The sequence below is a fragment of the Sus scrofa genome, chromosome 6 (genome assembly GCF_054392235.1).
Source record: "Sus scrofa isolate SSC_HxYL_T2T_F1_AM1 chromosome 6, Sscrofa_HxYL_maternal_Yorkshire_Landrace_v2.0, whole genome shotgun sequence".
NCBI classification, from domain to species: domain Eukaryota; kingdom Metazoa; phylum Chordata; class Mammalia; order Artiodactyla; family Suidae; genus Sus; species Sus scrofa.
This window is the reverse complement of record NC_139388.1, coordinates 63,374,706-63,388,501: the sequence shown is the minus strand read 5'-3', so window position 1 is coordinate 63,388,501 and position 13,796 is coordinate 63,374,706. Positions and strand designations below refer to the sequence as shown.

Genomic DNA, 13,796 nt, shown 5'->3' with positions numbered 1-13,796 from the left:
CTTGGCTCATGTGAGGACTGCTGCAGTGAACGTGCGAGTGCATCTGTTTGCATCAGTTTTATCCAGGTAGACAGCCAGGAGGTGGGATTTCTGGCTCACATGGTAAATCGTATTGAGTTTTCATATTGAGTTTCCAGACTGTTCCCCATAGTGGTTGTACCAGTGTACATTCCTACCCATAGTGTGCGAGAGTTTGATCTTAGGGTCTTGAACAGTACAAAGCTTGGCACGTTGTGGCCCAGTCATTATGCGTCTGCTCTTGGTCCAGTCACTTCAGGCTCTACAGCCTTGACGGCTATTTCACCACACTTGGGATACCAAGCTCTTCGGGTCGACTGCAGACCTGCCAGCTTAATCATAGCAGAGGCCCGTCATTTGCTGTCTGGGGAGCATGTGTAGGAGTCTAAGCTTGTTGGAGACTCTACGGTATTTAAATTAGAAACACAGCCAGCAAGAGAGCAGGAATATCGAGCTCTTGGTGTACCCCAGTTGTGCTGGGACGGTTAAATACGGGACTTGAAATAAAACATGAGACAGAGGAGAGTTCCAATGACCTAACCGTGCAGGAAGTCAGTGAGGCATCAGGTTGAGTCCGTCTGGACCCAGAGCCCTTGACCTGTGGGATACCTGCATCTTGCAAGATGTTAGTCTTTTTATCCATCATAAAAGGTGGCAGACAAAGGCCAGGTAGACTCTCTACCACTGAGGCAGGGTAGAACTAATCTTCTGCTTGTGTCTTTACGTATAAGTCTACTGAGGAGCTGTGGCTCGAGGTGGAAAACTCATGGTCAGAGTAATGACCGCTGCACCAGGATGAATGTTGGAGGGATAACAGGCTTCATGTGACTGTCCCTGTAGGTTGCGTCATTGCAGCATCAACAGACATGGCTGCAAATACATCTCAAAGCTTCTCCAAGGAGACTGCAGCCTCACAAGCTTAGATGTGGGTTTCAACCCCATCACCACTGGATTGTACTTTCTCTGTGAAGCGTTGAAGAAACCGAACTGTAAGCTGAAATGTCTAGGGTAAGTCGTTTTCCTCATGTTTCTTTTTTTTTTAATTAATTTTTTTTGGTCTTTTTGCCATTTCTAGGGCCACTCCTGCAGCATATGGAGGTTCCCAGACTAGGGGTCGAATCAGAGCTGTAGCCACCAGCCTACACCACAGCCACAGCAACGCCGGATCCTTAACCCACTGAGTGAGGCCAGGGATTTAACCTGCAACCTCATGGTTCCTAGTCGGATTCGTTAACCACTGAGCCACGGCGGGAACTCCTCATTTTTCTTTTTTTAGAGGTTGATATTTTTTATCTTTTCACTTGAAAATTAAGTAAATGATGAAGTCTTGACTATGTGGTGGACAAAGGAGGTATACATCTGACTTTTTGGGGGGTTACAGTCTATATGTGGAGATGAGAGTTGATACTGAGATAGAGAATAGAAAGCAACAAACATTAAGAAAACCAGGAGTTTATGTAAAAACTACAGTTCATCACAGTATTTAAAATAGAATCTCAAGTCATTCCAGACAGCTTCCATTTGTCTGGAATACCGAGCAGCCTTCATCCTGTTATAAAGAGCATTTTCTTCAGTTTAAGAATGTTTCGAAAGTGCTTATCACTTCCTGAGACTTGGGAATATTAGCTGCAATAGCACCACTCTTGGTGATGCTGTGGTCCAATTTCAGGAGCAACCCCCTGCAGGAATCGAATACAGGTAACTGGGTCCTTATAAAGGTGGTCAGAGGGCTGGGGGTGTAGGTACAGGTGGGGATGGCCTCCAGTGAAGGAGACGTCAGAGGCACACCACTTCTGCTGGGATCCAGTGATCAGGATGCGGTGGGCCTGCCCCATTTCGTTTCCCTGCCCCACCCAGGAAATGCAGCGGGGTACCACCCCCCCAGGACATGCAGTGGCCCCAACAGGAGGGAGAGCCGTGTATCACTTCTCTCTCCCAAGTCTGTCAAATGCATCTCATTGATGCAACCTCCTTTGCAACCAGAACCCTAATGGAAAGCGAATCTGGGTTATACAAGTGTAAATAGTTGTCAGCCTTGAGCAAAATGAACGCTAGGCTATGTGGTGGTTTTGTTTTATATCTGGGCATCCTGGCTGAATCTGGGAGCTTACGTTTTTGATGATGGAGCTTCCCTTGGAGAAACTGATTCTCGGTGGTGGTGGAGGCAGACATCAGAATTTTTAAGGATATTCCAGTTGATTCTAACATTCAGTCACATCAGAGCTCCTTTGACATAGAGGTTGGAGAGGAAAATCCATGGTCTCCACAGATGGAAATTCATCTTTCTCGCACTGAACAAGGGCCCAACACCATAGCAGAGGCATCGAGTACTGGCTTTGGACATTGGGGTGTGTTTCAGATTCCATTGAATACTAATTAGCTGTGACTTCTGACTCCTAACTTTCTCCTTACAGAATGGACAGTTCTTTTGCATGACCCTCCTGTTCATAGCACAATTAATGCGTGTGATGAGTTACTTTGTCAACTGCACGGCCGCATTGGACACATTTTTATGTAACAAGCTTGTGAATCGTGTGGGCTACCACATCCCAGACCGCTATCTGTGCTGGAGTTTCCTTCCTGTGTCACTTTGTCTGATGCATCTCTGCTCGCTCAGCTAGCTTTTCAGTTCCCAGAACCCACCCTTTCCCCCCATAGCAAGGTCTTTGGTCTCATTTGCGATTTTTAAAATGTTTTGACGAGAGCATACAGACCCTGAAATTTGTAGGGCTCTCTGCCGGTGTTCATGTTGGTTGGGTTGTTTGCAGGGAGGACAAACGAGCTTTGACGGTTGCGAGACCTTCTGATGATCCTGTTGCAGTAGGATCTCGTCTCTGTAACAAATAACCACTTGAGTATGGTACTGTCCTGCCCAGTCACTGGAAATAGACAATTTATAGACACTTACTGGAAATTTTTTAGTTTTATGAAAGCAGGTGCACAATGTTGTCGGTTTCAGCTCTAGAGCTGAGTGACCCCATCATGCATATAAATGCACACACCTTCTTTTTCTCGTGCTGTCTTCCATCCTGTCCTGTCCCAAGATACCGGATATAGTTCCCTGTGCCGCACGGGAGGACCTCATTGCTTGTCCACTCCAAGTGTAATACTTGGCATCTCCTCACCCCAAACCCCAGTCCATCCCACTCTCTCCCTGACCCCAGCCCCAGCCACTGCACGTCTGTTCTCCGTGTCTCTGCTCTGTTCCTTTTTTGTAGAAATAAGCGAAATAAATCAGAAAGAGACAGATACCGTAGGATAACACTCACATGTGGAATCTGAAATAGGGCAGAAATAACGATCCTAATGACACTGATGGACGTGAATTTCCCTCGGCGCCACCTAAAATGAACCATTGTGTATTAAATGGTACTACCCGGTGGCACTGAGTATTCGCACCATGTCGAGTCACCATGGCCACTCTCTAGTTCTAGAACTTCTTCATCTCAAGGTAAACGCTCTACCCACGTAGCCGTCAGTTTCCTTCCCCTCCGCTGCTGGCCAACCCCTTTGTTTCTATTCTAAAGACTTACTATTGGGTATATTTACGTGTGGCCTTGGGTGTTGGGCTTAACACTGTTTCCAAGGTTTATCTACGAGGTTGCGTGTGTACGTGCTTCATTCCTTATATGGCTAAGCAGTGCCCCGTTGGGTGGATACACAGGCTTGTCCATCCATTTACCAGTTAAGCATCCTGCAGAGAAGCATCAGATCAGCTTTGCGCATCTCTAGTGCCTACCTGAGTGCGAGGGCAGCCCAGGGATGGTTGGAGACGCCACGTAGAGTTAGATGGGCAGATGGTGCAGTGGTCAAGGCCACGTGGCTCGAGTGTCAGTCTGGCTTGAGTTGGCGCACGAGGCTGTGTATAAGCTGGGCATGAACTGTATCTGCCCTGGATAGCGCCTCGCTCCGTCCTTAATGAGTAAGAACATCTGTTAGTCCAGCAGGAGATGCGGGAAAAGGAAGCGTGGAGGCAGTGGCAGTGGAATCTGTGACTGAGTTTAACTCCACGCGCTGGAAGGTCTAAAAGAAAACCTTCCTGGCGTCCTTTTCGCTGGCTCTTGGGCTTCTGACCCTTGTTCCTTCCATCGTTCCACACCTCACGCGAGAGCAGCTTTGAGGCACCTCTGGGCCGATTCCTGCCTGACCAGCCTTGCTGCCAGGGCTCTCCATGGAGTTAGCGCCTGTCACAGGGATGATGGTGTCGGCTCTGAACTCGTCTGCGGGTTTGGGCTCTTGGTGTCCGGACGTTGGTTCTCAGCACATCGCCCCGAGGGGTCCTTGCACTTGGAAGCCTCGGCACTTGTCTTTCAAAAAGACTCAAAAAAGCTCCTCGTATCACTGTGGCTAAACTAGCAAGGTTTTTGTAATAGCCTGCAAGACGCTCTGGGATCCTATAATGACGAGCCAGTCTTTGTATGTTCCCTCTAGCCTGGCACTGCAGCTTCACTGATGTCCTCCCCCCGTCGTCATAACGGTTCACTCTGGACTTCTTTTTTTTTTCTCCTGTCGTCTTTCCAGTGGGGAATTCATGGCCAGCACAAATCTACCTAATTCTTCTGTCCTCTTCATCTGACTCCTCTTGGCTGCCTCCTAATACCACGTGCCCCTGTCTTCAGTTTAGCATGTGCTGATGGTGCTAGAACAAGCTCTGGGCAGAAAATCACTTTCAGTCCTTGACCACTCAGTCACCAGTAAGTAAGAGGATGCCTGGCAACACCGGGTCTCCGTCAGAACTCGCTTCCCAAACAGGTGGGTTTCTGTTCTTTCTCCCAGGCTCTGGGGCTGTTCCATCACCCCTTTTAGTTGTCAGGACCTTGCGTCTGCTCTGCTCAGCAACCAGAGCCTGGAGACTTTGGACCTGGGCCAGAACATCCTGGGGCAGAGCGGCGTCACGGCGCTCTTGGAGGCGTTAAAACAAAAGCACGGCCCCTTAAAGACCCTCAGGTTGAAGGCGGATGAGTCCACCAAGATCCAGAGGATGGCGGAGGCTGTGCGGGAAGGCAATCCGCAGCTGACTGTTGAGTGGAACCACACCGGCACCCGGAGGTCCTTGTGCTGTGACTTCCTCTCCTGAAACGCCCCGAGATCATGTTCCTGCACGTCCCAAGGGGGGTGATGGGAGAGCACTAGGACGTTGCATCAACGAAGACCAGGGCGTCAGGCAGCAAACACTGATCAAAGTGTGGAACCGAGCACTGGTTTTCACTGTCTGGGTTTCTGGTAAATTCCGCACAAGTCCCACTAGGTGTGGCAGAGTTCTCTCTCACACGCATGCAAAGATAATAAAAGGCAGAGCACTTGGTTTGATGGCGTCCTTATGAATATGCCCAAGAACTAACTTCGAGTCCATGAATCTGCGAAAAGATGCTACAAAGTCAGTAGATGATGGGTCTCTCTAGTCCTTCTGTTCTAGTGCAGATACGTCGTGTCCGATGGTAATAGTTGCCCAGTGCATGTCTGTGATCAGTGTGGGTTTTGGTTTTCTTCATGCGTCGTGTGACAGTGTAACCCCAAGCGTGGGCACGCTTTTTCTGTAAAAGGCCAGCTAATGAATATTTGAGGTGTTACCAGCTACGTGGTCTCTGTCACAACTGCTCAGCTCTGCCAAGAGCGTGTGAGACAGCCGCAAACAGCACATGCGTGAGTGGGCAGGGCTGCGTTCCAGCAAACGGTTAGGAAAGCGGGCAACAGGCCAGATGGGGCCCATGGTCCTGGTTTGCCACTTCCTGCTCCAAACCATCCTGTTGGAGTTCCAGTGGAAAAGAATCCAACTAGCATCCATGAGGACATAGGTTCGATCCCTGGCCTCGCTCAATGGGTTAAGGATCGGGTATTGCTGTGGTGGTGTAGGTCGCAGACGAAGCTCAGATCTCATGGTGCTTTGGGCGCTCCAATTCGACCCCTAGCCTGGGAACCTCCATATGGCATGGGTGCCGCCCTCAAAAGACAAAACAAGGAAAAAATCCTAACCTGTTACTGATGAAGCACAAACCTGACCACATCCCTCTTGGCTTTAAACTTGGAGTGATGGGGTGTGTGTGTGTGTGATCCACAGCATTGGGGAAGAGGGCTTTTCTGTTACCTACAACCGATTGCTGGTCATGCATAGAAAAGGCAGAAAAGCCCCTTCAGAACTTGCTTTAAAAACAAAAACAAAAAAATCACCGCTTTGTGCTAATTTCTAGGCGCTGACAAAAGTGAGTGATCTCCTTACCCTTACTTGTTTCTTCCCACCCAAACTTCAGAAATAGATGAGATTTTAAGTGGTCCTTAGCCTGGGAGCGTCATAGGCTACACATGTGTCCCTAAAACATAAATAAATAGAGTGGGGGGAGGTTGTGATTGTCAGTGTCTGGGTCAGACTCTCTGCTGGGTGTCTTAAATAGGTTCTTTTTTTTTTAATTTATTTTTTTCTGCTCTACAGCATGGGGACCAAATTACACATACATGTATACATTCTTTTTCCTCCTATTGCTGTGTTGCGATGTAAGTATCTAGACATAGTTCTCAGTGCTACCCAGCAGGATCTCACTGTAAATCCATTCCAAGAGCAATCGTTTGCATCCATCAACCCCAAGCTCCCCATCCCTCCCACTTCCCCCCTCTCCCCCCGGGCAGTTAACTATGTTTTGATTGATAGGTTGGGGAATATCAGTCCCCACTCGAATACCTCGTCATGGTTCTCTGTTTATCAGTCAGGAGACATAGTGAGGGGACTGAGTGCCCTCCGTGACGGAACCTCAAAGACTGAAACTGGAAACACACATCTTCAGATTGTAAAGCCTGTGGCTGGTCTCACAGCTCACATTGTGCAGAAGTTCTTAAAAAGTCCTAGGCGACTGGGGGCAAAACCACCTACAGTTTAGATCCGTGGTTCTCAGCAGGGATGATTTTTACCACCCAAGAGACATTGGGTGGTGCTTGCAGGTATTTTTATTGTCACCGCTAGGGGGCGCGCTTGGTATCTCATGGGTAGAGACCAGCAGTGCGGCTAAACACCCTGTAATGCCCAGGACGGCCTTTGATAGACAAAAAAATGATTCTACTCAAAAGTTCAGTGGGGCTGAAATGAGGAAACTTGACAGCCTAGCTCTTCATTTCTGTAGAATAAGCGCGGTCCTTACCTGAGCACGCTTTTGCCCCCAGTCTACTAACTCTGGAGACTTTTAGGAAATCATGGCATAAGACACCTATCAATGCAAACAATTTAAATCGTTTTAAAGTATACAATTCAGTGGGAGTTGATACATTCACCACGCTGCGAAACCATCCCTTCTGTCTAGTTTGGGAACTCTTTTTTTTGTTTTTTGTTTTCTGTGTTTTTGCCATTTCTTGGGCTGCTCCCGCAGCATATGGAGGTTCCCAGGCTAGGGGTTGAATCGGAGCTGCAGCCACCAGCCTGCGCCAGAGCCACAGCAACGTGGGCTCTGAGCCGCGTCTGTGACCCATACCGCAGCTCACGGCAACGCCGGATCCTTAACCCACGGAGCAAGGCCAGGGATTGAACCCTCAACCTCATATGGTTCCTAGTCGGATTCGCTAACCACTGGGCCATGACGGGAGCTCCCCAGAACTCTTTCATCACCCATCAGTTGACTTTGTTTCCATGGATTTGATGACTTTGGATTTTCCCGGTCCCAGTTGGTTGTGCTACCAGCTTCTGGGGGCAGAGACATCCTACAATGCCCACAACAGCCCCCACAACCCAGAATCCTCTCATCGTCCTGAGGTTGATAGCCCCACAGCAGACAGAGATGGTGTGATGTCTTCAGGATCTTGCCCCCTCCCGTAGGCCCTCCTGCTCCGCAGAGTGAAAGATCCAGGAGGGGGAGCTTATTTGTTCTTGTCCTATTCTTTGGGAGAGCAGGTGTAAGAGCCTCAGCCTCGTGGCATCAGGCGAGCTTCCCTTTCCGCATCTTGTTCCTCTCCCTGACCTCCCGTCATAGCTCTTCATCGTGTGATGACCTCTGATCATAGTTCCCATCATAGCTCCATCCCTTCACAGCTCAGCTCTGTGGGGCCAGAGGCCCTGAGTGCTTGCAGAATCTGGTTTCCTATGCTCGCCGTCCTGCTGAGCCTTAGTGAGTCCCTCAGAGAAGATTTTGGGGAGGGGGGCACCAACGCCTCGAAGTGGAGGCCAACTCTTGACTTTTGGGCTGTTCTGATCAGGGCTGCCTTCCAGGGCTGTGTGATACAGAAGAGCCAGGCACGGGCGGGTGCGTCCTTCCCACAAGCTCACGGTTGTTCATCCCTCTTCTCGTTTTGTGCAAGGGAGCTGCGGAAGGCAGATTCGGGGTGATGAGGTCGCTTCTGCCAAAGTCTCAGTAGGAAGGACGGCATGGAGAGCTGATTTCAGAGGGAGTCAGGACTTGGTCTTTCGTGCTAGTTGCCCGACTTTCTCTTTCAGCAACTCCGATTCATGATTCCAAAGCAGGAGTCTGTGGTCGCCCCTGGCTCTGTCCTCTGGAAGTGGAACGTGCTCTCTAGACCGAGAGGGTGTCAGGAGCAGAACATTCCATCATGGAACAAGGGGGGGGGGACCTGTGTCCAGAGCCCGGGTCCATGCACGTCTCAGAGATGGATGCAGAGAGAGCAGGGAGATACCATTCTTTCTACAGAGAGAGAGGACCCTGGGCAGAGCTTAGGGATCCAGGGGAGCCGTCGGTGACCAGTGAGTAAGACCCTCCAGGCCGCTTTGGTCAGGGCGAGGCTGGGGTCTGGTGTCCCAGAAGATCCACCCCCAACTTCCCATCCCACGTCCCAGTCCGTCCGGGGCTCACACAGACACTCACACAGACCGTGTCTGGTTCCTGTTCTGGGAGGCAGGCTAAACTCCCAGCTCTCTCTCTAGCCTGGTGGCTCTCGAGGGCGCTGACCTTCCCTCTCCTCCCTCCCCACGTCAGGAGGCATTTTGGGTTGTCACAGCTAGGAGATGGAGTGTCACTGGTGTCTGGCAGGCAGAGTTGCGAGCTGCTGCTAAACGTTGTGCCATGCGCAGTACAGCGCCCCACCCCCACGCAACCACAAATTCTCTGGCCCCAAATGTCAACAACACCAGGGGTGAGAAACCCCGACCTAGATGGTTATCAGCCTGAAAATAACAATCACCTTTGAAAACACCCAATTTGGGGGGAAAGGCCTGGTCACAGGTCCGGGGCACTTGGCCAAACTCTGGGTCAAACACTGCTGTGTTTTAGGGGACTGGCCATAGGTTCCATGTCAGTGAGAAGAGATGAAGCACCGCTGGAGAACATGGATAGACGGAGATGCTTTGCAAAGAGAAACCTTACTCAGGTTTTCCCTTTGCCCTGCTGATCTCTCTACGCTCTTTCCAGCTCTGTTTCCTCTTGATCGCTCTCTTCCACTTGTGCTGGGCATTTTGCTACTTCCCCGCCTTGGGCCTGGGACTCACTGTTCTTTTCCGCCTTGTGGGCGAGTGTTTTTGGAGCGTTGCAGCATCTCACGTGGCTGCCCATTCTCAGTACCATCAACAGGCCCTCGCCGAGCTACCCACCGGATGGCTCTCAGTGAGGTCCCTCCCCCATCACGCTCACCTCATCCAGCATCCCATTTATATCCTTCCAAGCTAGGGGTTCTTAATACCGGGGTTCTTGGAGTTCCCGTCGTGGCTCAGTGGTTAACCAATCCGACTAGGAACCATGGGGTTGCAGGTTTAGTCCCTGGCCTTGCTCAGTGGGTTAAAGATCTGGCGTTGTTGTGAGCTGTGGTGTGGGTCGCAGACGCGGCTCGGATCCCGTGTTGCTGTGACTCTGGTGTAGGCGGGTGGCTACAGCTCCGATTCGACCCTTAGCCTGGGAAATTCCATATGCCGTGAGAGCGGCTCAAGAAATGGCAAAAAGACAAAAAACAAAACAAACAAAAACAGGGGTTCTTAATTTTGTCCCCAAGGGGCTGTTTGGCAATGTCCGGAGAGCTTTTTGGTTGTCACCTGCTGGGTGGGTGCTCCCGGCCTCAAATGTGTCGAGGCCAAGGATGCTGCTCGACTCCCTGCAATGCTCAGGGTCCTTGCCATGGGCTGATTTTGGCTCCTTCAAAGGTACACGTTGAGGTCTGGACCCCCCGGGAGAAATGGAAGCCATGGCATTAAATGAGGTCAGCCCAGACTTGTGTCCAGAGACGTGCTGGTCGGCCGTAGACCCTCCCAGCTCTGGCACTCGAGAGCCCCAGGGCCTGGCTCGGTGTCCTGCTTGAGAGAGGACGTGGTCACAGACCACTGACAGAGGAACCCAGATGAGATAAGGGCTGAGACGTGTCCACTGAGAGTTCCAGGAAGCCCATCAGTGTTTGTTATAAAAACAGCTTCAGCTTCAGAGGAAGTAGGAGGTGAGAAACCAGGTTCCAGAGCAGACTCTGCCAGGGTGGGTGGTATCTCCGGGCCATTGATGGCCGCATCCAGGGACCACTACGAGTGGAAGGACATGGGCCGACTTCTGCCTGATCGCATCTGTGTTCTGAAGCTTTAGCTCCTGTTGCTAACCCAGAGTTAGAAAAACTCCAGGTATGGGTGGTGGTGATGTTGTAACTGGGAGCCCAGACAAATCCTTGGCATTCATCACGAACGCCTCCATTCCCAAGAGGACGCTCCTGTTCCCTTCTTTCGGCAAGTGGAAGGCAAAACAGAAGGGCCACAGCTTGTGTCGGGAACAGAGGTTTTAGGGGAGCTGGGATTTGGTCCTTCCCCCGCCCTCCTGACTTCTCAGGGCATCCGTTGCGTGAGATGGGATGAGGGCAACAGGCAGGGAGGTCGACGGGAGGGCCCGCCTCAGAGTCGTTCCCTGGGGACGTGGGAGACCGTGGGGGCAGACGGCAGCAGGAGAGGCTGGGCCGAGGCGGAGGGAGGAGATGCCCTCTCAGCCCTCAAGCCTCCCCTCCCCCGACAGCCCCGAGGTCCGGATGCTGTAGCGTCCACCTGCAGAACATCCCCAAGCACATGAGCTCTTTGAGAAAGGGAGGTGGGCCAAACCTGTGCTATGGTATAGGATGATGCAAGCCTGCTTAGAAAATAGGGAGGTGTGTGTGTGTGTGTGTGTAAGATAGTTATATAATACATAAGTGGGAGTTCCCATCGTGGCTCAGTGGTTAATGAATCCAACTAGGAACCATGAGGTTGCGGGTTCGATCCCTGGCCTCGTTCAGTGGATTAAGGATCTGGCGTTGGTGTGGCTGTGGTGTAGGCCGGCAGTGGTAGTTCCTAGCCTGGGAACCTCCATATGCCTCTGGTGCGGCCCTAGAAAAGACAAAAGATATGTGTCTATATACATACAACATAACATAAAATAATACATGCATGCATATATGTATTTCAGCCATGAGAAGGAAGGAAGTGTTGGCATTTGTAACAACTAAGAGGGACCTCGTGGGCGTTAGGCCGAGATGAGTCAGAGAAAGATAAATGCTAGATGACACCACTTAGAAGTCAAATCTAAAAAAGTGAAACTCATAGAAACAGAGTAGAATGGTGGTTCCCAAAGCCTGGGGCGGGGGACCTGGGAAGATGATTTTAAGGGTACAAACTTGGAACGAGTAGACACGTCCCGGAGATCTGAGGCACAGTGTGCGGTTATAGATAAACAGTATCGTGTGAAAACCATCCAACTTGCTCAGGGACCAGATCTTCATTATTCCAACCACACACAAAAAGAAATGGTAACTCGGTGATGGGATAGCAGGATTAGCTTACCCTGCAGTGGCAGTCGCTTTATAGTAGAGAAATACCTCACATCAGTGCCGTGTGCATCTACACAATGTGAGCTGTCCATTGTATTTCAGTTAAAAAAACCACTTTTGGAGTTCCCGTCGTGGCGCAGTGGTTAACGAACCTGACTAGGAACCACAAGGTTGTGGGTTCCATCCCTGGCCTTGCTCAGTGGGTTAAGGATCCGGCGTGGCTGTGGCTGTGGTGTAGGCCGGCAGCAACAGCTCTGATTAGACTCCTAGCCTGGGAACCTCCATATGCTGTGGGTGCAGCCCTAGAAAAGACAAAAACCAAAACCAAAAAAACCCACTTTTCAGTTTGGGACAAAAGACGCTCTGGTGTCTCTGTGGCTGCCCCAGCCGTATCTTGTTCTTATCATATCTATCATGGCTCATCTGTAATAGGAGTGAGGGGGAAAAAATGAGCCTATCCAGTTGCCTAGTTTCCAGAAAAAGGAGTTCTTGTTGACTCTGTCACCTGCTCACTCAACATTTCTAAACAGTAAGATGAAGTATGGCTGCTGCGCCTGACGTGTGACAGAGGTGTCCATCATCTGAGTGGTTGTCGGCTTTCATCTGGAATGATGTTGGAGCCTCGCTTGATACACTCTTTCTCGTTTTTTAAGTATATTTTTTGTATTCGCGTATAGCTGATGGACAGTGTTGTGTCCATTTCTGCTGGAAACAAACTTAGCGGAAGAGGAATACAAAAGAATTTTCTAACTGGGACAATGAGTAGCTATAAAAAAATCATAACAGTTAGCTCCCTCAAGAGTCAGATATTAAAAATTCCCCTGGAGTTCCCATTGTGGCTCAGGAGGTTAAGAACCTGACACAGTCTCCATGAGAAGGTGGGTTTGATCCCTGGCCTCATTCGGTGGGTTAAAGATTGGGTGTTGCCACAAGCTGCAGTGGAGGTCACAGATGTGGCATAGGCTGGCGACTGCAGCACCTATTCGACCCCTAGCCTGGGGACTTCCCAGATGCCGCAGGTGAGGCCCTAAAAAAAAAAACAGAAAAAGAAAAAAATTCCCCATAATATCGCTTCTAGGAAAAGGATTCCTCCATCGTCACTCCTATTCATGACTCTACTGGAGGTTCTAGCCAGGTCATTAAACAGGTAAAAAAAAAAAAAAATTTTTTTTTTGGAAAAGAAATCTAAAAATCTTTGAATCTAAAAAAGACGTGAAATACGGAGTTTGTCGTGGCTCAGTGGTAATGAATCTGACCAGCATCCATGAGGACGTAGGCTTGTTGTTTGGTTTTTTTTTTTTTTTTTTTTGCAAGAAAGAAAGAGTTTTATTTTAGACATAACTCGAGGTCACAGAGTTACATTACATTTTGATTTTCAGGTTCTTAATGTTTAATCAAATATTTGAATGTTGGAAGTTCCTAGATATGAATTTGGTAAATCCTAAGATAAAAATGTGGGAGAAGCCATTCATTTTATTTACCCAGTGCTCTTCGAGAAGAATGTTTTGATTGCATGTTTGTATTGCTAGAGAAATTTCTAGACTCAACGAAATCTCCACGGACCATTTCCTTAAATGAAATAACTTCTCTTGGCTGTATTTTTATGTGGCCTTGATGTGCACTGCCTCTTTCTTGCATCAGGCGTCCTAGGGATTTTGTTGATGAGCTCATAAGGTTCCAGTCATTTATACATGATGAACTGGAGAAGGAATACTGTTGGTCTCTCTTAAAATAGAAGGTGGACTTTCTCATGGGAAAACTGCTTTACCTGAGAGGTACGGTTTCATGTTGGACACCCTACCTTCTAAATGTTACTTTCATGCTGTAGTGAATTCAAGAGGACACCCTGCCCGTTCCTCTGAATGACTCAGGATGTAATGCAGATTAGAGGTCCAGTTTGACTAATGGGCCTCATTCTTCCTTGTAAGGTTTTATGCATTTCATCACGTTCACCCTGTGGGACACAGCACAGACTGCAGGACGTGTATGTTCTAGAAATGGCACGTGTAAAACCTCGATTCAGGAGTCAGAGGTCTCATTCTAATTGGGTGCTTTGGCCTGCGATTTAACCACTAATAATGCTAAAT

The 13,796-nt window shown here is 49.4% G+C and overlaps 1 protein-coding gene across 40 annotated transcripts in view; it reads left to right on the top strand.

Annotated features, from left to right (window-relative positions):
- The window catches only part of GP6 (glycoprotein VI platelet), a 242,993-nt gene that overhangs the window by 119,402 nt on the left and 109,795 nt on the right, over positions 1–13,796 (top strand). For 21 of the 40 annotated variants that reach the window (XR_014806725.1, XR_014806720.1, XR_014806719.1 and 18 more), the window contains one exon: positions 859–1,026. Coding sequence is in view for 32 of the 40 variants with exons in the window: in XM_084962094.1 (XP_084818220.1) it covers positions 859–1,026 (168 nt within the window). In the remaining 8 variants the exon portion in view is untranslated. Of the gene's footprint in view, positions 1–858; positions 1,107–2,432; positions 5,324–9,814; positions 11,473–13,796 lie in introns of those variants that run through there. The other 19 variants (XM_084962070.1, XM_084962071.1, XM_084962073.1 and 16 more) reach the window with 7 other exon arrangements.